At 42.4% G+C, this 26465-nt stretch overlaps 2 protein-coding genes across 2 annotated transcripts in view; one reads left to right on the top strand and one right to left on the bottom strand.

The window, feature by feature from the left end:
• TSEN2 (tRNA splicing endonuclease subunit 2) overlaps positions 1–26465 on the top strand; it is an 841321-nt gene that overhangs the window by 324497 nt on the left and 490359 nt on the right. The gene's annotated exons all lie outside the window — the stretch shown is intronic.
• Positions 12170–26465, bottom strand: part of LOC137425607 (rap guanine nucleotide exchange factor 6) — a 159485-nt gene continuing 145189 nt past the window's right edge. Inside the window, exons 24-26 of the mRNA XM_078776842.1 lie at positions 21294–21392; positions 20182–20232; positions 12170–14192 (exon numbers count right to left, since the gene is read on the bottom strand). Coding sequence (XP_078632968.1) covers positions 13513–14192; positions 20182–20232; positions 21294–21392 — 830 coding nt within the window. The 3' untranslated portion in view covers positions 12170–13512. The remainder of the gene's footprint in view (positions 14193–20181; positions 20233–21293; positions 21393–26465) is intronic.

Genomic DNA, 26465 nt, shown 5'->3' with positions numbered 1-26465 from the left:
CCCCCTTTCCTCTAGCCATTACTTAATCCAACCAATCAGCATCGTTACTTGAAAGTAAAATGGCCGATGCCAATAGTGCTTGAGATAGGTGTCAAATTGAGGTTTGCTACCAAAAAGAATGGCAAGACACCACTGTGTTTTTCAATTAGCCTAGTACCTGGAATGTCTAAAAAAAAAAAATGTGATGGATGTCTGGGATCCACAGCTAAACATCCTTTTGGCGGCCATTTTCCATGACGGCACCTATCTGTAACATATCTCAAAAAGTTGGCTGTCACCTTTAATTGGTTGATCGGAGCCATATGAAACGAAAGGAGTTCAGTATGGAATTTGACATATGATGATGCATGCTATATAAACAATAGTCAACTAGAACTCAAGATAATTGAGGAGATAAGATTATCTTGCTTACCCTGTCCCCCATATACAGGGTGAGTCAAAAGTAGCACCCAATTTCTGTCTATACATATATATTTCTGTCAGTTGATTGTTTGTTTGACATTTGTATTACAGTGTACAAGAAGGTATAAATAAATGAATGACATGTTTATCTAACCATTTATTCGGGGGAAAATTATTTCGGAAGTATACCAAGCTGTTTTACTTGCAATTTTCAAAGTGCCCTCCCTCGTGCTCGATGCACAATTGCAGCCGAGCAGGCACAGAGTGGCACACACGCTTGCAGAATTCGATATCAATTTCCTCAAACTTTTCAGTGATTTGAGCCTTCAATTCCTGAATGGTACGAGGCTTTTCACAATAAACAAGGTCTTTCATGAGCCCCCAAAGAAAGAAATCTGGAGGTGGAAGGTGGTCTGGGGAGCGTGCCAGCCACTCGATCGGACCGCGGCGGCCGATCCACTTTCCGGGAAAGTTTTCATCAAGCCACTGACGAACATGACATCCATAATGAGGTGGAGCTCCATCTTGCTGGAAATAACAGTCCTGATCTTGTACCCTGGGCCAAAAGAAGGTTTGCAGCATATCCAGGTAAATTTCTGCAGTGACAGATCCCTCAAAGAAAAAGGGTCCAATTATCCCTAATGGAGATATGGCTTCCCAAACTATCACGCCAGGTAAATTTACCTCCTTCTCAACTGTCACTCTTGGGTTCTCCGCAGCTCAGTAGACACAATTGTGTCTGTTAATTGTGCCGTTAAGCTTAAAACATGCCTCATCTGACCACCAGATGTTGTCTAGCATTGTGTCCTCTTCGTCAAGTTTAGCTAAGAACTCTCCGCAAAATTGAAGACGTCGGTCGTCATCTCCATCATGAAGGGCATGCAGTAAGCGTGGAATGTAAGGTTTCCAGTTTTTCTGGTGAAGGATACGGATAACACTTGATTGGCTCACTTCCAACTCTGTAGATAAACGGCGAGTTGACTTTTGCGGAGTTTGTTCCAGTCTCCTGATGGCTTCTTCAGCCTTAGCTACATTCGTTGCCGTTTTCGGACGACCGGACTTCTTTGCAGTGGCTACCGACCCTGTTGCTTCAAATTTCTGGACAATCAATCATATGTTTCTTCCCTGGGGTGGGTTAATATCGAATTCCTGTGCCAAACGGTGTGCCGCCATCGTTGGTTGTTCATTACATTTGTAGTAATGTTTCACGGCCGCAATGCGTTGATTCATTGAAAGGTAATTCATGGTTCAATTTGGTGCAAATTCAGTAACTTTCCAAACTCTCAGCAATAACCTGCAAAACAAAAACAAAAATTAATAAATTAAGAAAATTAATAATCTGCAAGACAATTATTAACAACATGACATCCCAGAAAGAATCTGACAGCCGAAAAAACAGAAATCGGGCGCGGGCGCTACTTTTGATTCACCCTGTATATTACCACCTCCAGATCCTTCTCCTGTGTGACACGCTCCAAGACTGCCCCTTGTATCATGCAATCCCTATTCTTAAACATCCCAATGGCCTTGCATTACCTTATTATGTTAAACTATATCTGCCAATATTTTGCCCAATCTATGAAAGCATCTCGATTTTCCTGAATCTGATCATCCTCCTCTCTACTATTACTTTACCTTGAAGTTTAATGTAATCTGTGAATTTGAAAAGCCTATTCTTAACCCCACTGTCCAAATCATTGTGTTGATGTAAATTATGAATAATAATGGTCCCAGTACTGATCCCTAAAGCCTACGTCACACATAGGCGGATTTGTCGGCGACTACTGGCGACTGGAATAATCGCCACCACCCGCCGACAATCGTAATGAAACCGTAATGGACGGTCTTCTGTAGTCGTGGTTATCCTCCCCAGGTCGGCTGCGGTCAGCAAGAGCCGCAAAGGGGCCAAATATTTTTTTAAATGTTTAAAAACGGCGCGCTCAGTCCTCAAAAAAGATCCGCCATGCTGTCGTGATGGAACCGCCATGCTGTCGTCGGTATCCGTAATAAGACCGTAAAGCGGCCGCAACCCAGTCGCTCATAGTCTTCCGCAATCGCCCCACCAGCTAGCACGGCAGAGATGCGAATGCCATACGGCCTTCCTGCGGCATCTTCCCGACTACGGGCCGACACTGTTGCGGCTGCATATCGACTACAGAAGAACTGCCACGTCTCCCCTGCGGCTATGGGAGACTGACGGCGACAGCAGTAGGACTAGTGGCGGCCGAGTTACGGCCATTGGCGACAGAGATACGACTGCCTGGCGACTGCATTACGACATACCACGATTCCATGGCAAGACAGGATGGTGTGAGGGTCTCCGTGGAGTGAGGTCCTGTGGTGCCGACAAGGATATGGCTTTATTGTTTGGACTTGGGACTTTTGGGAACTTTATTTTTGGGACTTTGGTCCCTTGGAAACTTTATTTATGGGACTTGGGACCAGTGGAAATAATTTGTTGGACTTTATTTCCATTCTCTCTTCCTGCAGAAAAGTTTGATTATTACATTACAATGATACATCTTTATTAACTTTCTTATTGTACATCAAACATCTTTATGCCTCATGTCATACATCATTGAAATGAATAAAGTGAAATGTAAAATAGAGAAATAAGATTTTAAAAGTTGTGTGAATCGTCTCCAATCGCCGGCGGTCTGATTGCAGTCTTGCGGACGTCGGAGTAAACCGCCATCCGGGCCCAATGCAGTCGCCGTGATCCGCCATCGGTCGTAATCTAGCCGCCAGACTGTCGTCACGCTGCCGCCGTGCATCCGCAATGCAGTCGTCGTCGATCTTCAACAGTCGCCATCCCACTCGGGGCGTCGTCGCAATGCAGTCGCAATGTGGCCGCCTGCAGTCGCCATACTGCCGCCTGACCATATTTGACCGCCCAAAATCGCCAGTAGTCGCCGAAAAATCTTGATCGCCAGTAGTCGCCAAAATATCCACCTATGTGTGACAGGGGCCTAAGGTACCCCTACTTATATCTTCCTATCTGGACATCTTCCCACTCTTTGGTTCCTATCACAAAGCCAGTTTCCAATCCAGTTGGCTATCCGATGAGTTACTCCACAAGCTTAGCTAACAACCTCCTAAATGGGCAACTATTGGGGATGCCTCTCCACAATGGTTGTACCCCCATCCCCTCCAACACAAGTTGGGAACCAAACATTCCTTACTCCTCTGCTGCCTGGATTATTTAAGGGAGCACGGCCACGGTCAGAGCACCGATTGGTCCCCTTGGACCAGCCCACTGACTCCTTTGAAGAATGAGTTTCCAAGAGTATAGTAAGATGGAATACAGTACACCAGAGGAATACAGTACACCAGTACACCAGATGGAATACAGTCTTCGCCCTGCTCTCAAATGTTGTGGTTGTGTGCTTCCCCTTCTCTCCCCATCTTGTCTTCCGCTCCCTCTTTTTGTGTGTTTTGTTTGTCTGGTTGATTTGTTTGTGAAATAAATGTTAGCTCTGTCACGAGCCTCGATTCAGTATACAAAAAAACCCGCTAATTTCGGTCCCCTTGTGTTTTATACCTCTCCCCCCCCGCCCTCCCCCTCCCACGCCTCCTGCCCCCAAGCCCTCTCCCTCCCACACTTATCCCTGCTCTCAAATGTTGTGGTTGTGTGCTTCCCCTTCTCTCCCCATCTTGTCTTCCGCTCCCTCTTTTTGTGTGTTTTGTTTGTCTGGTTGATTTGTTTGTGAAATAAATGTTAGCTCTTTCATGAGCCTCGATTCAGTATACAAAAAAAACCCGCTAATTTCGGTCCCCTTGTGTTTTATACCTCTCCCCCCCGCCCTCCCCCTCCCACGCCTCCTGCCCCCAAGCCCTCTCCCTCCCACACTTCTCCTTGCTCTCAAATGTTGTGGTTGTGTGCTTCCCCTTCTCTCCCCATCTCGTCTTCCGCTCCCTCTTTTTGTGTGTTTTGTTTGTCTGGTTGATTTGTTTGTGAAATAAATGTTAGCTCTTTCACGAGCCTCGATTCAGTATACAAAAAAAACCCGCTAATTTCGGTCCCCTTGTGTTTTATACCTCTCCCCCCCGCCCTCCCCCTCCCACGCCTCCTGCCCCCAAGCCCTCTCCCTCCCACACTTCTCCCTGCTCTCAAATGTTGTGGTTGTGTGCTTCCCCTTCTCTCCCCATCTCGTCTTCCGCTCCCTCTTTTTGTGTGTTTTGTTTGTCTGGTTGATTTGTTTGTGAAATAAATGTTAGCTCTTTCACGAGCCTCGATTCAGTATACCAAAAAAAAAAAAAAAAAAAAAAAAAACCACATTGCTTTTTAAAACTACTAGCTGGATCCAGATCTGGATCTTCACCAAAATAGAATAAACTCTTCCTTGTCACACACACAATCGGTCCAACAAGTTTGGTCCAAATCCGTCCATATATTTTTGAGATATCCTGCTATGTATCGTTTTGGCCCTATCTCCCAATGGTGAAGAATCACTTATAAAATAAAATAACTTCACAAAGCCGAATCCATATTCAGATCTTCACCAAAATCGAATCCATTTGTCCTTGTCACACACCCAACCGGTCCACCAAGTTTCGTCCAAATCCGTCCACAACTTTTTGACATATCCTGCTATGTATAGTTTTTGGCCATTTTCTCCCAATGGTGAAGAATCACTTTTAAAATTCCAGTAGCCGGATCCGGATCTTCACCAAAATCTAATCATTTCGTCCTTGTCACATTCTCTACATCTCTGCCAAATTTCGTCCGAATCCGTCCACAACTTTGAGATATTTTGTTCACAAACGGACAGACAACGGGGTGAAAACATAACCTCCATCCACCTTTGGTGGTGGAGGTAACAAGATGGTATTCATACAATACTTACCCTACGCAGTCTTGAGAAGGACTTGGTGCAAGCCGACTCTTCTTTTTTTAAGGTTTTTTTCCTTAGATCCAATATGGCTGCCAGACCAGTGGCCGATGACGTCTCTTTTATCAAACTACTAGCAGGACAGGAGTACCCGGCGTTGCTCAAGCGAAAAATAAACAACAACATCTATCTATAATTCCAGTAATCTCTGTCTGTCTGTCTGTACGTCTGTACGTTTGTCTGTGACCGCTGTTTCTCGACAACCACGGGTCCGATATACTTTTAACTTGCCAGGTATATTGCTGGGGACCCGAGGATGTGCCTTTTCAAGGTTTCATATTAATCGGACAATTACTTACCGAGCTATGTCCAAAAAACGATTCAACCAATCAGAGAGCAGCGAACGATCGCGTGTGCCGAACGTGGCGGACACACTCTGCCTCGGATGGCACATTTGACAGCGTATTCATTTATTTCACGTTGGAAAACTATGTTGCCGTTAAACTATGTTTTAATAAAGTTTTAAAACTAATAAAAACGAATTTGCGATTCATTCGCTTTCCTGCGCGTTTGTGCACGCGATGGCGATTGCTTTACCAAACTCCGGAAGCCGTTCGCTTTGGACCAAACCATTGCATGTAAATAGAGGGGGGGGATTGTCACCACTCGCAAGCCGTTCGCTTTGGCCAAACCATTTCATGTAAATAGAGGGGGGGGGATATAATTTTAGATATAGATATAGTACGGGCATGCCCTAGTCTATCTATAATTCCAGTAATCTCTGTACGTTTGTACGTTTGTACGTTTGTCTGTCTGTGACCGCTGTTTCTCGACAACCACGGGTCCGATATACTTTTAACTTGCCAGGTATATTGCTGGGGACCCGAGGATGTGCCTTTTCAAGGTTTCATATTAATCGGACAATTACTTACCGAGCTATGTCCAAAAAACGATTCAACCAATCAGAGAGCAGCGAACGATCGCGTGTGCCGAACGTGGCGGGCACACTCTGCCTCGGATGGCACATTTGAGAGCGTATTCATTTATTTCACGTTTGCAAACTATGTTGGCGTTAAACTATGTTTTACAACTAATAAAAACGAATTTGCGATTCATTCGCTTTCCTGCGCGTTTGTGCACGCGATGGCGATTTCTTTACCAAACTCCGGAAGCCGTTCGCTTTGGACCAAACCATTGCATGTAAATAGAGGGGGGGGGGTTCTGTGGTCGTTGCGAATGGACCAAACCATTCATGTAAATAGAGGGGGGGGATTGTCACTGTACTCGCAAGCCGTTCGCCGTTCGCTTTGGCGTTGCGAATGGACCAAACCATTTCATGTAAATAGAGGGGGGGGATATAATTTTAGATAGATATATAGTACGGGCATATATATAGTACGGGCATGCCCTAGTCTATCTATAATTCCAGTAATCTCTGTCTGTACGTTTGTACGTCTGTACGTCTGTTTGTCTGTGACCGCTGTTTCTCGACAACCACGGGTCCGATATACTTTTAACTTGCCAGGTATATTGCTGGGGACCCGAGGATGTGCCTTTTCAAGGTTTCATATTAATCGGACAATTACTTACCGAGCTATGTCCAAAAAACGATTCAACCAATCAGAGAGCAGCGAACGATCGCGTGTGCCGAACGTGGAGGACACACTCTGCCTCGGATGGCACATTTGAGAGCGTATTCATTTATTTCACGTTTGCAAACTATGTTGGCGTTAAACTATGTTTTAAAACTAATAAAACCGAATTTGCGATTCATTCGCTTTCCTGCGCGTTTGTGCACGCGATGGCGATTTCTTTACCAAACTCCGGAAGCCGTTCGCTTTGGACCAAACCATTGCATGTAAATAGAGGGGGGGGATTGTCACCGTACTCGCAAGCCGTTCGCTTTGGACCAAACCATTTCATGTAAATAGAGGGGGGGGATATAATTTTAGATATAGATATAGTACGGGCAATGCCCTAGTATTTGAAATGAGGGCAAATCTATCTATAATTCCAGTAATCTCTGTACGTCTGTACGTCTGTACGTTTGTTTGTCTGTGACCGCTGTTTCTCGACAACCACGGGTCCGATATACTTTTAACTTGCCAGGTATATTGCTGGGGACCCGAGGATGTGCCTTTTCAAGGTTTCATATTAATCGGACAATTACTTACCGAGCTATGTCCAAAAAACGATTCAACCAATCAGAGAGCAGCGAACGATCGCGTGTGCCGAACGTGGAGGACACACTCTGCCTCGGATGGCACATTTGAGAGCGTATTCATTTATTTCACGTTTGCAAACTATGTTGGCGTTAAACTATGTTTTAAAACTAATAAAACCGAATTTGCGATTCATTCGCTTTCCTGCGCGTTTGTGCACGCGATGGCGATTTCTTTACCAAACTCCGGAAGCCGTTCGCTTTGGACCAAACCATTGCATGTAAATAGAGGGGGGGGATTGTCACCGTACTCGCAAGCCGTTCGCTTTGGACCAAACCATTTCATGTAAATAGAGGGGGGGGATATAATTTTAGATATAGATATAGTACGGGCAATGCCCTAGTATAATGTAAAAGCAATTACATCCAAATCTGAATCCATCACAAATGTCAAATCATCATTTTACCTTTTAGTTGAATATAATTTATGTTACTTATGTTATGTTACTTATGTTACTTATGTTTATGTCAGTGTTCTTTCCCACTTGTTCCCTTAATTCCTGTTGTCCTACTGTTTCTTTTTCTACCTCCCAAGTCAGTTCTTCTATACCCCCCTGTAATTTAACTGTACTCTGCCTCAACTCTCTCTCCACGCGCCCCTCGCACCACTTCACCTCATCGCGTACCATCTCTCTACCCCTTGTACCCCTTGCCCCAGCCGTTACTTGACTGGCGGTCTCCTTCTCGGCCAGTGCTCTGACATTCCTTCTTTCGGGAGGTGCTGTAACTCTGGGAGCCTCCATAGTAATATCGGCTGCTGCCAACCCCAAAACTACCGCCAAGTTGTCTCATATCTCTCTCTCTCTCTCTCTCTCTCTCTCTCTCTCTCTCTCTCTCTCTCTCTCTCTCTCTCATGATCTCATGATCTCTTTCTCGTTCATCACGCTTGAGTATGATGACGTTCAGGAAGAAGAAGAAGCCCCACCACCAACTTCGACTGCTTCCTGAATTGTTTTATTATGTGTACAAATGTCTGATGATTGTTTTGTATTTATTTATGCGAATGTGTATTTGTATATAACTGCCATTAATTTAAAAAGGCTTCGGCATGACAGAGCGATTTTTTTTTAAATAAAAAAAACGAACTTTTTTTTTTTTTTCAAACATTTTGTTTTTGCCTAAAACACTCCCAGGCACTCACTGGTGAACCTCTGAAAGTTTGACGAAGATCCGTTCAGCCTTCGCTGAGAAAAATGGCGCCACACAGACAGACAGACACACACACACACACACACACACACACACACACACACACACACACACACACACACACACACACCAACGGCTGATATTTCCCATCTGTAGTTGATCAATTAGATAAAAGTTTTTCATTGATCAGTTAAGCGGTTTCAGAGAAGAGTTTCAAAGATTTTCACTGCAATCCAATATGGCTGCCCAGCCACGTGACCTATGACATCGTAAATTTACACTCTCGCTCCAACTGAGTAGTGGATAAGGTATGTAAGTTTTGTATTGATCAAACAAAGTTCATTTTTCTATCCAAGATGGCTGCAAATCCACGTGACCTATGATGTCATCGATTTCATTCTGTGGACCAAATTATCCCGAGATGACCCTCAAAAGTTTTCACACTGTTCAGATTTCCATGGAGCGATTTTGGAGATATAGAGGTGCAACGTTTTTCAAAATGGCACCTGTACCTTATGATGTCATAATTATTATTTTTAAATTCTACCTATGGGGAAATACCTCACGAACGTCCACAAATCAGAACTGAGGATCTGGTCACATGACAGGGGGACAGCAGATCCTTCACTCAGCAGATCCAAGCCTGGCTACGCAGTCATAGAACAACCATAGAACAGATAGGATTGTATCGGTATAGCATGGACTGTGGACGAGGAGGAGACACCTAGATGTATTAAGTAGGGAAACTGGAGCTTAAGTTGTTTGTGTCTTCACATGGGGGGGTAGAACAGTGTTATCTAGATAGGGGTTAAGTTAGCTCTACCCAGTATGTGATTGGCTCCTATCGTTTTTCCCCTACGTTTTTAAAATATCTACAGGGCCCGCTATGCAACCACCTCCAACAACAACAATAACCGACATAACTCAGAACATTCCGATCGGGCTAAACCCCTCCTCACCACCGCCGACAGGACCCAAACATTTGTCGATGGGCAAATAAACCCCGCCTCCAAACTATCGTAACCGGCAGACCATGCCCCGAGCTTCGTCATTGGTCAAGGGAGAATGGGGTGAGTCGAGAGAGAAAGGATGATTGGTCGGTGTGACGTCAGACAGCAAGAAGGTTCGAGGAGGAGGGAGGAAGAAGAAGGCGTCTCTGGCTTTGTCTTTCGGGTCACTCGGCTGCGGCTGTGATTTTTCGGTACGCTGGTGCTGAGTGAGAGCGGTGTGGAACTTTTGCGATCGTGAGGAGGAGGGGTTAGTGGCAGTTTGTGGGGCGTTTGGCACTTCGGACAGAGTAGGGAGCGAAAGAGGACCGCTCGCACGAATTAACTCACGTACGTGGCGCTGTGGAGAGCGACTCCGCGCCATTGCTGGAGCTTTTCCTGCACGAGCGGCTTCTGGCCACCTTGTACTGCCGACTTCATTCAACGATCTCGTTGAGCAAGCTGATTGCCGGCCGACCAGAGAAAACAATTTATTTTATGTTATCTTTCCCCTTGTGTGTTTTTGTGTCTGCCTGAAGAGTCCCTCAAAGTAGCGAATATTTATTTTACCTTAACCTTTATTTTGCTGTGCTTTATTTCATTAAATTAATTATTGTGGCATTTCATGTGTTGCGTTTTTATTTGTTCTGTGGGTTTGGGAACAACCCTGCGTGCTTCGTTCAGGTAAGCACCTCGCTGCCTTCCGTCCCACGCGCGCCAAAAAGTACCGCCAATTTTCGGCTTTTCCGCCTCGGAGTCAAGGACCGTTTCGGCTTTCCATCACCCCGTGGTCTTAACCACCGGGGCGACACTACAATGGGATACCAGTTGCATTTCTGATGCTTCATTTACACTTCTTCACAATCAAGTGGACAATTTGTGAGCAAAAAGCAGTCAACTCATTCACCAGATGTACATAAGCACAGCAAATGGTTGATTTCAGAAGAACCCAGCAATGGATTGAATCCTGATTACAACAAACGCTGCATGTGCATGTAATTCCAGTTGTTGGTTGTAATTCCAGTTGTTGGTCGTACAGGCAGGGTCAAGACCTCATTGGTTGGAACTTTTAAACTTGGGATTGAGAACCAGTGCCTCAAGTCCTCACTAACTATTTGATCATCTAGAAGTGGTGCAACTGCACTGCTGTCGCTCTCAGTGTGGTCATGACATGAACCTCACACATGGAAAAACCACGATGTGCATCTCATCACCTCTGCCACCGAAGGTAAGAACAATAGCCATTCCTTTGATGCCGTGATGGGCATATGAGCTGTCGATGTAGTTTCATTGGCGAAAGAGTACAATCCTGGACGTGTCGCCACTCCGATGCAGGATACTCCAAATGCTTATTACCCCAATAAGCTGGCACTCATTTTGCCAACCAAGGAAGGATGGCAAGGTGAGGCAACTCACCAGGTGCTGTTTCAAATGGAATAAAAAGGGCTCAATCTCAATATCATGAGATCTTAAACCAACCACCTTAATCGGTAAGCTAACACAAGGCACCACCAAAGGTTGACGAAGTTATCGTTTCATCCGTCTGTCTGTGAGCAGGATATTGTATACGGATTCGGACGCAATTAGTGGTGAACATGTTGGGTGTGTCGCAAGTACGAATTGATTAGATTTTAGTGAAGATCTGTAGATGAGAACTTTTAAAAGTGATTCTTTACCATTGAGATGGTGCAAACCCAACATTATATATGTATAGCACAATTTTTCATATTTCAAAAAGTTGGATGGATTATGACAAAACGAGGTGAATGAGTTGGGTAGGTGACAAAAACAAGCCGATTCGATTTGGGTTCAGGTCCGAATCCAGATCAGGCCTATCAGTGGGATACAAAACGTAAACCGTTCAGCCTGGCGGAGGTATGCGCTCTACCGAGTTCCGTTCTAATTTCCTTCGAGATGGTTCCAAGTTGATCCGAGCAAAATTCTGTGGGAGTAACGGGATAATTAGTGGTAAAAAGGAGGGTCCGTGGAAGACAATAGTTTCATCAAGTTAATCCGAAGAACCTGCTCAATGGTACATTTTGTCACGCCTAGATTTGCTCATCCTTGGGTATGAAGTTTCTGATAGGAGTACACTCTATGATGACACTTTAATCCAACAAAATGATGGAGCACTCCGAAGTAAGGGTTATGGTTTGACAGATTATCTCAGCAAGAGCCCCTCCTTCGTGAAGAGTGGGCAAGCCATCGCCGGCACCATGGATGGCCAAATTCAAAATTCCTGCCCTAACCTCGTGTCTCCTCCTCCCAAGCCCTCTCCCTCCCACAGATCTCCTGATGTACCTGCTCTGAAATGTTGGACTTGTGAGCTTCCCTCACCCTTCCCATCTTGTCTCCCGCTCCCTTTACCTTATGTTTTATGTGTCAATTTGTCTTTTTGTGATTAATGTTTGCTCTCACACGAGCCTCGATCTTGTATACAAAAAAAAAAAAAAAAAACTACAGAGGGCACTGCATCAGCCTCGACCAATGATGCCACCCCAAAGCCTTGTGCTGCATGTGAAAGAAGGATGAGCCCTGGACCTAAAGTAGTCTTGTAAAGTGACGAGGTGTGTTCCACATTTACCTTTAAGATGATTTTTTTAATCTTTCATCTCAATGCACCATTCAACTTGCAATCATATTGTTCAGTTTAAATATTAAGTATTGTACAAAATGTTTTCACAAGAAATAAAAACACAACTGGTGACAAAGTGAATCAACCTGTGCTGCTGCAAGTAGCACTCAGATGGTGGTGGTGAGGAAAACCGAGTGAATGAGCTGAAGAATCAAGACGTTTGCATGCCATGAGGGTCCTCACTTATTAGTCAGGTTCACTGTTTTTTCGTTCAAAATTTTGGAGATTAGCAAAACTATACATTTTTGGAATATTCAGAGCATGAGGAATCCGAAAATCAATGTTGGCATTTGCACAGACACCTGCATGGCCGCCATTTTGGATTTTCAACATGGCCGCCATAAAATACATATTTTGCGCTATCTCGGCTTCTAATCAACCTAGAAACTTAATTAAATATGCTAATCCTATGTTTTCTGGGTCAAGAAAACCATTGGTGGGATAATTAGACTTCTAATCCCAACACTTGCTTCACTTTTAGGAATTCCCAAATGTTTGTGATACAAAAAATATTCCGCATATTCCTGAACGGTATAGACCTAGTAGATCCTGTGTATCAGACTTATAGTTCAATCTGATACTAACAAGGCTGCTTTCTTGCTTTATAAACCCATACCTATAACTTCAAAGGACTTGTAATATCATGTATTATGTAATAGTTATATCACAAATATAAAGACAATGGGTTACAATTACCTTTGTTGCTTTTCTATAATCCTGAGCACTATTTTGAGGCCTTTATTGGATTCCTTGACCCAGAAAACATAGGATTAGCATATATAATTAAGTTTCTAGGTTGACTAGAAGCCGAGATCGCGCAAAATATGTATTTTATGACGGCCATTTTGAAAATCCAAAATGGCGGCCATGCAGGTGTCTGTGCAAATGCCAACATTGATTTTCGGATTCTCCATGCTCTGGTGATTCCAAAAATGTACAGGTTTGCTAATCTCCCAAAATTTTGAACGAAATCATATTTGTTAACATAGTGAACCTGACTATCTGGGGTCACACTGGGTGGTGAACACTCGATGGAAAACGATGAGGAATCGGGTCGTCTTAAGGAATAAAAATCGAGAACAACTTTACATTTTGAACAAATAAACTCGAAAACCTCGACGTGGTTCTTAATGTTTGGAAGAAATTAAAGAGTGGCAAAAACGCATCGAAAAGCACAAACACACCCAGCACCACTGCGTGCGTCCTCATGCACCACACAATGTCTCAAGAAGAAAAGTTGCATTCTGGTCCATTTTGAAAAACCATTATGGAGATTGGGTTATTGAGTCACCGAGGAACATTGTCGCTGGAGTGGCTTCGAAAGGTTTGACCAAGCTTTAATGAATACGGGAAGCGACCACGGGGCCTTTGAGACTGCTTGCCGTCTGTGTCGACAGCCACCGGCAAGACTTTAGGCAGTCCAGATGTAGATCCTCTTGCATTAATTGTGTCTTCTTTTCTTGACAACAGCGTCGGGTGTTCTGCTTCCTCACTAGCGTCCGCAGATACTTGACCACGTACCCCAGAATGGCTCCTAACGCGGCGAGTCGTTTTGAATGGAGACCGGAAACGACGGGCAGGGAGAAATTCTCTCCCCTTGCGTTTCAGCTCGACTTCCAGCGCTTCCTCACACTTCATTTTGGTTTCTACCCCCTGCTGTGCTTGTGTTCTTTGGCCCATAAGCTGGAGGAAGCGTCGCTGCAACGCACTTCCACTTGGCTCACATTTCAGTGCAGGGCAGGCAGCCATCGTGCTTTCTGTATTGGAGGATGGAACCTTTAGACAGGGTCGAATTGCAGTGACAGAGTGCTCTTCTGCGACTGTGCAACTGCTGTGGATGTTGCCCAAGTTGTTGTTGCTGTTGCTGTTGCTGTTGCTGTTGCCACGACCGCTGCTATTGCTGGAGATTGAGGATGCCGATGAACCCAGATCTGAACGTTGTGAGACTTTGCGTTTCACTTGCTGGCCTACATCAAAATAAAACAAACAATATACTTATTGTCATTAAAAAAACAAGTAAAGGAACCATTCGGTTTTTATATTGTGCGTGTGTGTGCGTGTATGTGTAAAGAATGTGAGTACGTCGATAAAGTATGTACAAATCGAATGTGAGTGCGTCTATAAAGTATGTACAAGTAGGATGTGAGTACGTCTATAAAGTATGTACAAGTAGAATGTGTACGTCTATAAAGTGTGTACAAGTAGAATGTGAGTGCGTCTATAAAGTATGTACAAGTATAATGTGAGTACGTCTATAAAGTATGTACAAGTAGAATGTGAGTACGTCTATAAAGTATGTACAAGTAGAATGTGTACGTCTATAAAGTGTGCACAAGTAGAATGTGAGTACGTCTATAAACTATGTACAAGTAGAATGTGAGTGCGTCTATAAAGTGTGTACAAGTAGAATGTGAGTGCGTCTATAAAGTACGTACAAGTAGAATGTGAGTGCATCTACAAAGTATGTACAAGTAGAATGTGAGTGCGTCTATAAATTATGTACAAGTAGAATGTGAGTACGTCTATAAAGTATGTACAAGTAGAATGTGAGTACGTCTATAAAGTGTGTACAAGTAGAATGTGAGTACGTCTATAAACTATGTACAAGTAGAATGTGAGTGCGTCTATAAAGTATGTACAAGTAGAATGTGAGTACGTCTATAAAGTATGTACAAGTAGAATGTGAATGCGTCTATAAAGTATGTACAAGTAGAATGTGAGTACGTCTATAAAGTATGTACAAGTAGAATGTGAGTACGTCTATAAAGTATGTACAAGTAGAATATGTAAGTCTATAAAGTGTGTACAAGTAGAATGTGAGTACGTCTATAAACTATGTACAAGTAGAATGTGTACGTCTATAAAGTGTGTACAAGTAGAATGTGAGTGCGTCTATAAAGTATGTACAAGTAAAATGTGAGTGCGTCTATAAAGTATGTACAAGTAGAATGTGAGTACGTCTATAAAGTATGTACAAGTAGAATGTGTACGTCTATAAAGTGTGTACAAGTAGAATGTGAGTACGTCTATAAAGTATGTACAAGTAGAATGTGAGTGCGTCTATAAAGTATGTACAAGTGGAATGTGAGTGCGTCTATAAAGTATGTACAAGTAGAATGTGTGTGTATATAAAGTGTGTACAAGTAGAATGTGAGTACGTCTATAAAGTATGTACAAGTAGAATGTGAGTGCGTCTATAAAGTATGTACAAGTAGAATGTGAGTGCGTCTATAAAGTATGTGATGAGGCGTGCTGATGGACGCTGATGATGGCGTGCTGATGAGGAGGAGAGTGTCGCTGAAGCTGAAGGGAAAGGTGTATGCTGCATGTGTGAGAAGTGTTATGATTTATGGGAGCGAGACATGGGTAATGAACGTAGAGTAGCAACGAAGGCTGGAAAGGGTGGAAAGGGTGGAAAGGGTGGAAATGCGAATGGTTCGATGGATGTGCGGAGTATCGCTGAGAGAGAGGAAGACAAATGATGAATTGCCAAAGATGATGGGAATATTGCCTGTGATTGATGCTGTGAAGAGGAACAGGTTGAGATGGTTTGGTCATGTGTTGAGGAAGGATGAAAGTGACTGGTTGAGAAGAGTGATGGAAGTTAATGTAGAAGGAAGTAGAGGACGGGGAAGACCGAGAAAGACTTGGCTAAAGATGGTGGAAGAAGAAATGCGGGCAAGGGGGTTAACAATGAGAGATGCAGAAAATAGGGCAAGATGGAGAAGATTGTCATGGGGACCGCAAGGCTAACCCCCGCTCTAGCTGGGAAAATGACCTTAAAATGCATGTTTTTTTTTTTTGTTTTTTTTGTTTTTTTTGTATACAAGATCGAGGCTCGTGAAAGAGCGAACATTAATCACACAGAAAGACAAACAGACACATAAAACAAATAACATCGGGAGCGGTAGACAAGATGGGGAGAGAGGGGGAAGGACACAAACACAACATTTGAGAGCAGGGACCGAGAGACATGGAGACATCGAGAGATCTGTGGGAGGGAGAGGGCTTTGGGGGGGAGGCATGTGAAGGGGGGGAGGCATGTGAAGGGGGGGAGGCATGTGAAGGGGGGGGGGGGTGGGAGAGGTATAAACATATGGACACTGCCAGGATTTCCAGGAAATAAGTTGGAATTTCAAACAAGGTGGATCTGGGGTGAATTAGTGGGGGTAGAAAAGATCAAGGTTATGGATGGGGGAAGATAAGAGATGGTGGTGAACAGCTGTTTTAAAGACCTGGAGGGAGGAGAGGGATTGAATGGAGTGTGGGAGTTTGTTCCACAGGCGGGAGAAAAGAGGAATGAAAGAGTGAAGGTGAGCAGAGAGCCGAGATTTCGGCAGTTTAACCATCAGAGGGTTGCTGGCAGATCTTGTGCGACCTGTAGGAATATTTGGGGGACAGAGCACAGAGAGAGCTGGGGGAGCAAGGCCGGAGAGGAGTCGGTAGAAGACAGAAAGACCACCTACCTGCCTGCGGTGAGTGAGTGAAAGGCCCTCAGAGATAGCTTCATCGCGGGAGATTCCAATGATTTTGAAAGCTTTGGATTCAACAGCGTGAAGCCGAGCCAGGTGTGAGGCAGGAGCACCAGCCCATAGGGGAGAACAGTATTCCATTGAGCTGCGGATGAAAGCCTTGTAAGTGGTGAGGAGCTCAGGTGTGCCGAGGAAGGACTTCGCACGACGGAGGATGCCCAGTCGGCGACTGGCTTTGGAGGCCAGCTTGGAAATGTGGTTTTCCCAAGAAAGATCATGGCAGATAGTGAGACCCAAAAGCTTGAGTGACAGAACTTCTTGGAGAGGATTGTTGAGAAAGTAGATGGGAGGGTTGTCCAGTCGATCTTTTCGGAGAGACATAGTAAGAGAGTGAGATTTGGCAGGATTGAAAGACATGTTCCACTTGTTTGACCAGTCTGTGATTTTGTCCAGGTCTTCAGAGAGTGAGGAGGCTGCAGACTGCCGATCTGAGGGAAGAGGAATGGAGCGGCAGAGAGTGGAGTCATCAGCAAAGAGATAGAGAGGATTTTCCAGAGAGTCAGAGAGATCATTGATAAAGACCAGAAAAAGCACAGGGCCCAGCACACTTCCTTGGGGAACTCCAGCCTGAACAGGAAGGGGAGATGAGAGAAATCCATTCAGGGCCACACGTTGACTACGACCAGAGAGGAAGTCCGCAAGCCATGCATGGAGATTTCCATGGATACCATAGGAGGAGAGTTTGGTGAGCAGAGCTGGGTGCCAGACCGTATCAAAGGCCCTTGATATGTCAAGGGAGACAGCTCTGATTTCCTGTTTGGCATTGAGGACCTCCATCCATTGTTGAGACAGCAGAAGCAGCATGTCCAGAGTAGAGTGACCTGGTCTGAAACCAAATTGATGATCAGAGATCAAGCCATTGGAGAAGAGGAAAGATTTCATATCCGAAGCAATGATGGATTCCATGACTTTGCTGATAATTGGGAGCAGGCTGATTGGTCTGTAGTTGCAAGGATCTGTTTTTGCACCTTTTTTGTGTAAAGCGGTAATGTTAGCTGATTTCCAGGATGCTGGCAGATGACCTTGAGCAAAAGATAGGGTGAAAAGAACAGAGAGAGGGTGAGATAGAGCGGCAGAGCAGGATTTTAAGACCCGTGGGCTGATGCCGTCTGGTCCAGTTGCAGAATCAGAGTCGAGGTTTGACAAAAACTCCTCCACCTTGTCAGGAGAGAAGGACACAGAGTCCAGGAGCAGTTGGGTTCGACTGGGAAAGGTGGGAACAGAGAGAGATGGGTTTGGGACTAAGGATTTCGAGGCGAACACAGAGTTGAGGCATTCGGCTTTGTCACGTGCGATGTCAACTGTGTGGCCATTTGAGGTAAGGGAGGGGATGGAGGGGGAACAAACACCAGAAACGGATTTGACCAGACGCCACCAGGATTTGGAGGAAGGAGACAGGTTTGAGAGTTCATTCTTGAGTGAGGAGAGATAGTGCTTCCTGGCACTCCTGAGGGTAGACACACACTTGTTCCGAGCTTGGTGGAAGGAACTGAGATTTCCTTCAGTTGGATTAGCCTTCCCAGAGGCAAAGGCAAGTTGTTTCAGGGCAACTGCCTCACCACAAGATTCAGTGTACCATGGATGGGAGGAAGGGTAAGACAATTGAAGGCGAGATGGGATAAATCTGTGCATGAGAGAGATCAGTTTGCTTTGGAAGAATTCCCAGGAAGAATTGATGTCAGAGGCAGTGGAGATGGGAGACCAATCCAGACGATTGATGGCTGCTTGAAGACCGTCCCAGTCGGCCTGAGTGAAATGCCAGACTCGTCGACGCTGAGGAGGCTCTCTGAGAATGGCCAGAGAGATGTCCACTTTGACAAGCACATGATCAGAAGAACCGATTGGAGCAGAAGAAGAGCAGCAGACATTAGCAGGGAAGTTTGTCATAACCAAGTCTAGAAGAGAAGATACTCCATTGGCTGAGATCCGGGTCGGGAAATTGACAGATTGTGTCAATCCCAGTGAGTCGCAGAAGTCCTTTGCTGAGGTGCCATGACTAGTGAGAGAGGAACCCACACCCAACCAGGTGGCATGATGACAGTTGAAGTCACCACATATGAGGAAGAGAGAGTTGGGATGAGTGGATAGAAGTTGGTCCATGTTGTCAGACATTGAAATGTAGATGGAGTCATCACTGTTTGGGGGACGGTACAGAACACATATGAACAAAAGGTGGGAGCGGAGAGGAAGCCGTAACCAGAGGTACTCCTGCGGGTGAGGAGGAAAGAGAGCAGTGCAAGGAGAGTGAGGAAGAGAGTTTTTGACAAAGATAGCCACCCCACCACCAGGCCGAGGCTCAGGTCTATCATACCGGAGGAGGGAGTAACCAGGAAGAGATATTAAGGAATCAGAGACATCTTGAAGGAGGAAAGTCTCTGTTAAGCAGATCAAGTCTGGATTGTCAGAAGCAACCTGTATGGAGAGATCAGTCAGGTTTGAGCGAAGGCCCCGGATGTTTGAGGTCCATACCGTTAATGAAGAGAGAGGGGGAGCATCGGGTACAGGACAGGGGAGGGGAGGAGTAGGGTAAGATGAAGGATGAGAGGGGGAGGTAGGGAGAGCAGTTGATAGTGTTTCAGATGTTGCAGAAGAGTTCCAAGAAAGGGAAGGATGAGGAGGATGAAAGGTTTGCTGGTGAAGGGATGCGGCACAGTGAGGGGTTGTTTGTTGTTGTATAAAGTATGTACAAGTAGAATGTGAGTGCGTCTATAAAGTATGTACAAGTAGAATGTGAGTGCATCTATAAAGTATGTACAAGTAGAATGTGAGTGTGTCTATAAAGTATGTACAAGTATAATGTGAGTGCGTCTATAAAGTATGTACAAGTATAATGTGAGTGCGTCTATAAAGTATGTACAAGTAGAATATGAGTGCGTCTATAAAGTATGTACAAGTAGAATGTGAGTGCGTCTATAAAGTATGTACAAGTAGAATGTGAGTGCGTCTATAAAGTATGTACAAGTATAATATGAGTGCGTCTATAAAGTATGTACATGTAGAATGTGAGTGCGTCTATAAAGTATGTACAAGTAGAATGTGAGTGCGTCTATAAAGTATGTACATGTAGAATGTGAGTGCGTCTACAAAGTATGTACAAGTATAATGTGAGTGCATCTATATAGTATGTACATGTACAATGTGAGTACATCTAAAATATGTACCATAAAATCCCACAAAACAAGTCTAGGCGAGGGTATGTAATCTTTGAATGCTTGTTTTCGTTTTTATGTTGCATTAAACACACACACACACACACACACACACACACACACACACACACACACACACACACACACACACACACACACACACACACACACACACACACCAAGCCAGAATAAGAGATTTTATGCAAATACAGAATTAAACATAACATCCGTCCACCTTTGGGGTGGGCGGAGGTAATAATTGCACAAATACAAACCCAGTTTTGGGGAGTTTTGGGGTGTCCAACCTGATGCAACTTCTTTCGTCTCTGTGCAGAGGAAATGAGAGACAGTAAAACAACAACAACAACAACAACAACAACAACAACAACAACAAAATCAAACAAACTGAACAAGCATTCACTTCCATACACTTGGTTTGGGTTGACAGGATGGCATGGAGGTAGCACACTCGCCTCATAACGGTTTGGCCTGGGTTTGAATACCAACCCAAAACAGTCATCCTGGTGTTCCACAGGCGGTGTGATTCCCCAATGTGTGTGCCGTTCCTCCAATGGATCTTTTTTATGGGTGTTCCATATGCTGGCATTAGTTGGTGGACGTTGAAGATCTCACGGTGTACTTGGCGGAGAGTCGGCGAGCTATCTCCGGCACCATGAACAAATTACAAATTCCTGTCATAACTACTGCTGGGAAAGCAATGGCAAACCGCCCAGTATAACCCGAGTGAATAAACTGGTTCAGCATTACTGAACGGGCCATGAATACGGCACACGCAGCTTACTTCCTCAAGTCGAAACCTCCTGATTGCCCTGGTTGGATGTGCAAGGCAACATGGAAGTGGAGAGTCCCAACTGTGTGCACAGGGTATGTATGTCGTCCCTTGCTAATGGTGTGCATGGAGTGCGTGTGGTAACCAATGATGGGTTCAAACAATGCTATGTTAATGTAAATAGACAACACTTTCACTTAAAGCTGAAAATTTTACGAGGGGCATTCAAAATATTTTATGAACACACACACGCACACACACACACACACACACGCGCAAGCACACACACACGCGCACGCACACACACACACACACACACACACGCACGCACGCACACACACACACACACACACACACACACGCGCGCACGCACACACACACACACACACACACACACGCACGCACGCACGCACACACACACACACACACACACACACACACACACACACGGCCTGTATTCAACTTTTTGTGTTCAGCTTAGGTATAACTGAAGTACATGTTTAAACTTTGCGGAGTTTAAACATAACCATGGGATCTACAAACCCCCAAACATGCGAGATGAGAGATAAAAGTCCTTGTGTCGAGTGAAGCACTCACGGGATACGATGCTGTTGAGTGGTCCCTTGATTGCCGAAGCAGGTACATGTGCAGCACCATCGACAAGGGGGGGCTCTGTTTCCTTTTTGCTCTGACACACTACAAATACAGCAACAAAGAAACCTCTTGAATGACGACATCTTGCATTTACACATCTAGATGTTTTCACATTCACAATATTAGAAACCAACATTTACAATATTGAAGGGCTCTGGGATTTCAGGGGAACAAACAAAAGAAAGAAACAAGCAAAGAAAGATATAAATGTGATGAGGAAACAAAGAAACAAGCAAACAAATATAGAAATATGGTGAGGAAACAAAGAAAGATATAAATGTGGTGAGAAAACAAACAAAGATATAAATGTGGTGAGAAAACAAACAAAGATATAAATGTGGTGAGGAAACAAACAAAGATATAAATGTGGTGAGGAAACAAAGAAAAAGATATAAATGTGGTGAGGAAACAAGCAAAGATATAAATGTGGTGAGGAAACAAAGAAAAAGATATAAATGTGGTGAGGAAACAAGCAAAGATATAAATGTGGTGAGGAAACAAAGAAAAAGATATAAATGTGGTGAGGAAACAAGCAAAGATATAAATGTGGTGAGGAAACAAGCAAAGATATAAATGTGGTGAGGAAACAAACAAAGTTATAAATGTGGTGAGGAAACAAGCAAAGTTATAAATGTGGTGAGGAAACAAACAAAGATATAAATGTGGTGAGGAAACAAGCAAAGTTATAAATGTGGTGAGGAAACAAGCAAAGTTATAAATGTGGTGAGGAAACAAGCAAAGTTATAAATGTGGTGAGGAAACAAGCAAAGTTATAAATGTGGTGAGGAAACAAAGAAAAAGATATAAATGTGGTGAGGAAACAAAGAAAAAGATATAAATGTGGTGAGGAAACAAGCAAAGATATAAATGTGGTGAGAAAACAAACAAAGATATAAATGTGGTGAGGAAACAAGCAAAGATATAAATGTGGTGAGGAAACAAAGAAAAAGATATAAATGTGGTGAGGAAACAAGCAAAGATATAAATGTGGTGAGGAAACAAAGAAAAAGATATAAATGTGGTGAGGAAACAAGCAAAGATATAAATGTGGTGAGGAAACAAGCAAAGATATAAATGTGGTGAGGAAACAAACAAAGTTATAAATGTGGTGAGGAAACAAGCAAAGTTATAAATGTGGTGAGGAAACAAACAAAGATATAAATGTGGTGAGGAAACAAGCAAAGTTATAAATGTGGTGAGGAAACAAGCAAAGTTATAAATGTGGTGAGGAAACAAGCAAAGTTATAAATGTGGTGAGGAAACAAAGAAAAAGATATAAATGTGGTGAGGAAACAAGCAAAGATATAAATGTGGTGAGAAAACAAACAAAGATATAAATGTGGTGAGGAAACAAGCAAAGATATAAATGTGGTGAGGAAACAAAGAAAAAGATATAAATGTGGTGAGGAAACAAGCAAAGATATAAATGTGGTGAGGAAACAAAGAAAAAGATATAAATGTGGTGAGGAAACAAGCAAAGATATAAATGTGGTGAGGAAACAAGCAAAGATATAAATGTGGTGAGGAAACAAACAAAGTTATAAATGTGGTGAGGAAACAAGCAAAGTTATAAATGTGGTGAGGAAACAAACAAAGATATAAATGTGGTGAGGAAACAAGCAAAGTTATAAATGTGGTGAGGAAACAAGCAAAGTTAGAAATGTGGTGAGGAAACAAGCAAAGTTATAAATGTGGTGAGGAAACAAACAAAGATATAAATGTGGTGAGGAAACAAGCAAAGTTATAAATGTGGTGAGGAAACAAACAAAGATATAAATGTGGTGAGGAAACAAAGAAAAAGATATAAATGTGGTGAGGAAACAAGCAAAGATATAAATGTGGTGAGAAAACAAACAAAGATATAAATGTGGTGAGGAAACAAGCAAAGATATAAATGTGGTGAGGAAACAAAGAAAAAGATATAAATGTGGTGAGGAAACAAGCAAAGATATAAATGTGGTGAGGAAACAAAGAAAAAGATATAAATGTGGTGAGGAAACAAGCAAAGATATAAATGTGGTGAGGAAACAAGCAAAGTTATAAATGTGGTGAGGAAACAAGCAAAGTTATAAATGTGGTGAGGAAACAAGCAAAGATATAAATGTGGTGAGGAAACAAGCAAAGATATAAATGTGGTGAGGAAACAAGCAAAGATATAAATGTGGTGAGGAAACAAACAAAGTTATAAATGTGGTGAGGAAACAAGCAAAGTTATAAATGTGGTGAGGAAACAAGCAAAGTTATAAATGTGGTGAGGAAACAAACAAAGATATAAATGTGGTGAGGAAACAAACAAAGATATAAATGTGGTGAGGAAACAAGCAAAGTTATAAATGTGGTGAGGAAACAAGCAAAGATATAAATGTGGTGAGGAAACAAGCAAAGATATAAATGTGGTGAGGAAACAAGCAAAGATATAAATGTGGTGAGGAAACAAGCAAAGATATAAATGTGGTGAGGAAACAAGCAAAGTTATAAATGTGGTGAGGAAACAAGCAAAGATATAAATGTGGTGAGGAAACAAGCAAAGATATAAATGTGGTGAGGAAACAAGCAAAGATATAAATGTGGTGAGGAAACAAACAAAGTTATAAATGTGGTGAGGAAACAAGCAAAGTTATAAATGTGGTGAGGAAACAAGCAAAGTTATAAATGTGGTGAGGAAACAAACAAAGATATAAATGTGGTGAGGAAACAAACAAAGATATAAATGTGGTGAGGAAACAAGCAAAGTTATAAATGTGGTGAGGAAACAAGCAAAGATATAAATGTGGTGAGGAAACAAGCAAAGATATAAATGTGGTGAGGAAACAAACAAAGATATAAATGTGGTGAGGAAACAAGCAAAGTTATAAATGTGGTGAGGAAACAAACAAAGATATAAATGTGGTGAGGAAACAAGCAAAGATATAAATGTGGTGAGGAAACAAGCAAAGATATAAATGTGGTGAGGAAACAAACAAAGATATAAATGTGGTGAGGAAACAAGCAAAGATATAAATGTGGTGAGGAAACAAGCAAAGATATAAATGTGGTGAGGAAACAAACAAAGATATAAATGTGGTGAGGAAACAAGCAAAGTTATAAATGTGGTGAGGAAACAAACAAAGATATAAATGTGGTGAGGAAACAAGCAAAGATATAAATGTGGTGAGGAAACAAGCAAAGATATAAATGTGGTGAGGAAACAAACAAAGATATAAATGTGGTGAGGAAACAAGCAAAGATATAAATGTGGTGAGGAAACAAGCAAAGATATAAATGTGGTGAGGAAACAAACAAAGATATAAATGTGGTGAGGAAACAAGCAAAGTTATAAATGTGGTGAGGAAACAAACAAAGATATAAATGTGGTGAGGAAACAAGCAAAGTTATAAATGTGGTGAGGAAACAAGCAAAGATATAAATGTGGTGAGGAAACAAGCAAAGATATAAATGTGGTGAGGAAACAAACAAAGATATAAATGTGGTGAGGAAACAAGCAAAGTTATAAATGTGGTGAGGAAACAAACAAAGATATAAATGTGGTGAGGAAACAAGCAAAGTTATAAATGTGGTGAGGAAACAAGCAAAGATATAAATGTGGTGAGGAAACAAGCAAAGTTATAAATGTGGTGAGGAAACAAACAAAGATATAAATGTGGTGAGGAAACAAACAAAGATATAAATGTGGTGAGGAAACAAGCAAAGTTATAAATGTGGTGAGGAAACAAACAAAGATATAAATGTGGTGAGGAAACAAACAAAGATATAAATGTGGTGAGGAAACAAACAAAGATATAAATGTGGTGAGGAAACAAACAAAGATATAAATGTGGTGAGGAAACAAACAAAGATATAAATGTGGTGAGGAAACAAGCAAAGTTATAAATGTGGTGAGAAAACAAGCAAAGTTATAAATGTGCTGAGGAAACAAACAAAGAAACAAAGATATAAATGTGGTGAGGAAACAAACAAAGATATAAATGTGGTGAGGAAACAAGCAAAGAAACAAACAAAGATATAAATGTGGTGAGGAAACAAGCAAAGTTATAAATGTGGTGAGGAAACAAGCAAAGTTATAAATGTGGTGAGGAAACAAACAAAGAAATAAATGTGGTGAGGAAACAAGCAAAGTTATAAATGTGGTGAGGAAACAAACAAAGATATAAATGTGGTGAGGAAACAAGCAAAGATATAAATGTGGTGAGGAAACAAGCAAAGTTATAAATGTGGTGAGGAAACAAACAAAGATATAAATGTGGTGAGGAAACAAGCAAAGTTATAAATGTGGTGAGGAAACAAGCAAAGTTATAAATGTGCTGAGGAAACAAGCAAAGAAACAAACAAAGATATAAATGTGGTGAGGAAACAAGCAAAGTTATAAATGTGGTGAGGAAACAAGCAAAGATATAAATGTGGTGAGGAAACAAGCAAAGAAACAAACAAAGATATAAATGTGGTGAGGAAACAAGCAAAGTTATAAATGTGGTGAGGAAACAAGCAAAGTTATAAATGTGGTGAGGAAACAAACAAAGTTATAAATGTGGTGAGGAAACAAGCAAAGTTATAAATGTGGTGAGGAAACAAACAAAGATATAAATGTGGTGAGGAAACAAGCAAAGTTATAAATGTGGTGAGGAAACAAGCAAAGAAACAAACAAAGATATAAATGTGGTGAGGAAACAAGCAAAGTTATAAATGTGGTGAGGAAACAAGCAAAGTTATAAATGTGGTGAGGAAACAAGCAAAGAAACAAACAAAGATATAAATGTGGTGAGGAAACAAGCAAAGTTATAAATGTGGTGAGGAAACAAGCAAAGTTATAAATGTGGTGAGGAAACAAACAAAGATATAAATGTGGTGAGGAAACAAGCAAAGAAACAAACAAAGATATAAATGTGGTGAGGAAACAAGCAAAGTTATAAATGTGGTGAGGAAACAAGCAAAGATATAAATGTGGTGAGGAAACAAGCAAAGAAACAAACAAAGATATAAATGTGGTGAGGAAACAAGCAAAGTTATAAATGTGGTGAGGAAACAAGCAAAGTTATAAATGTGGTGAGGAAACAAACAAAGATATAAATGTGGGGAGGAAACAAGCAAAGTTATAAATGTGGTGAGGAAACAAACAAA

Source organism: Myxine glutinosa, chromosome 4 (assembly GCF_964187855.1).
Source record: "Myxine glutinosa chromosome 4, kmMyxGlut1.1, whole genome shotgun sequence".
NCBI lineage: Eukaryota > Metazoa > Chordata > Myxini > Myxiniformes > Myxinidae > Myxine > Myxine glutinosa.
The sequence above is the reverse complement of the archived record's forward strand: the minus strand, read 5'-3'. Positions and strand labels throughout refer to the sequence as shown.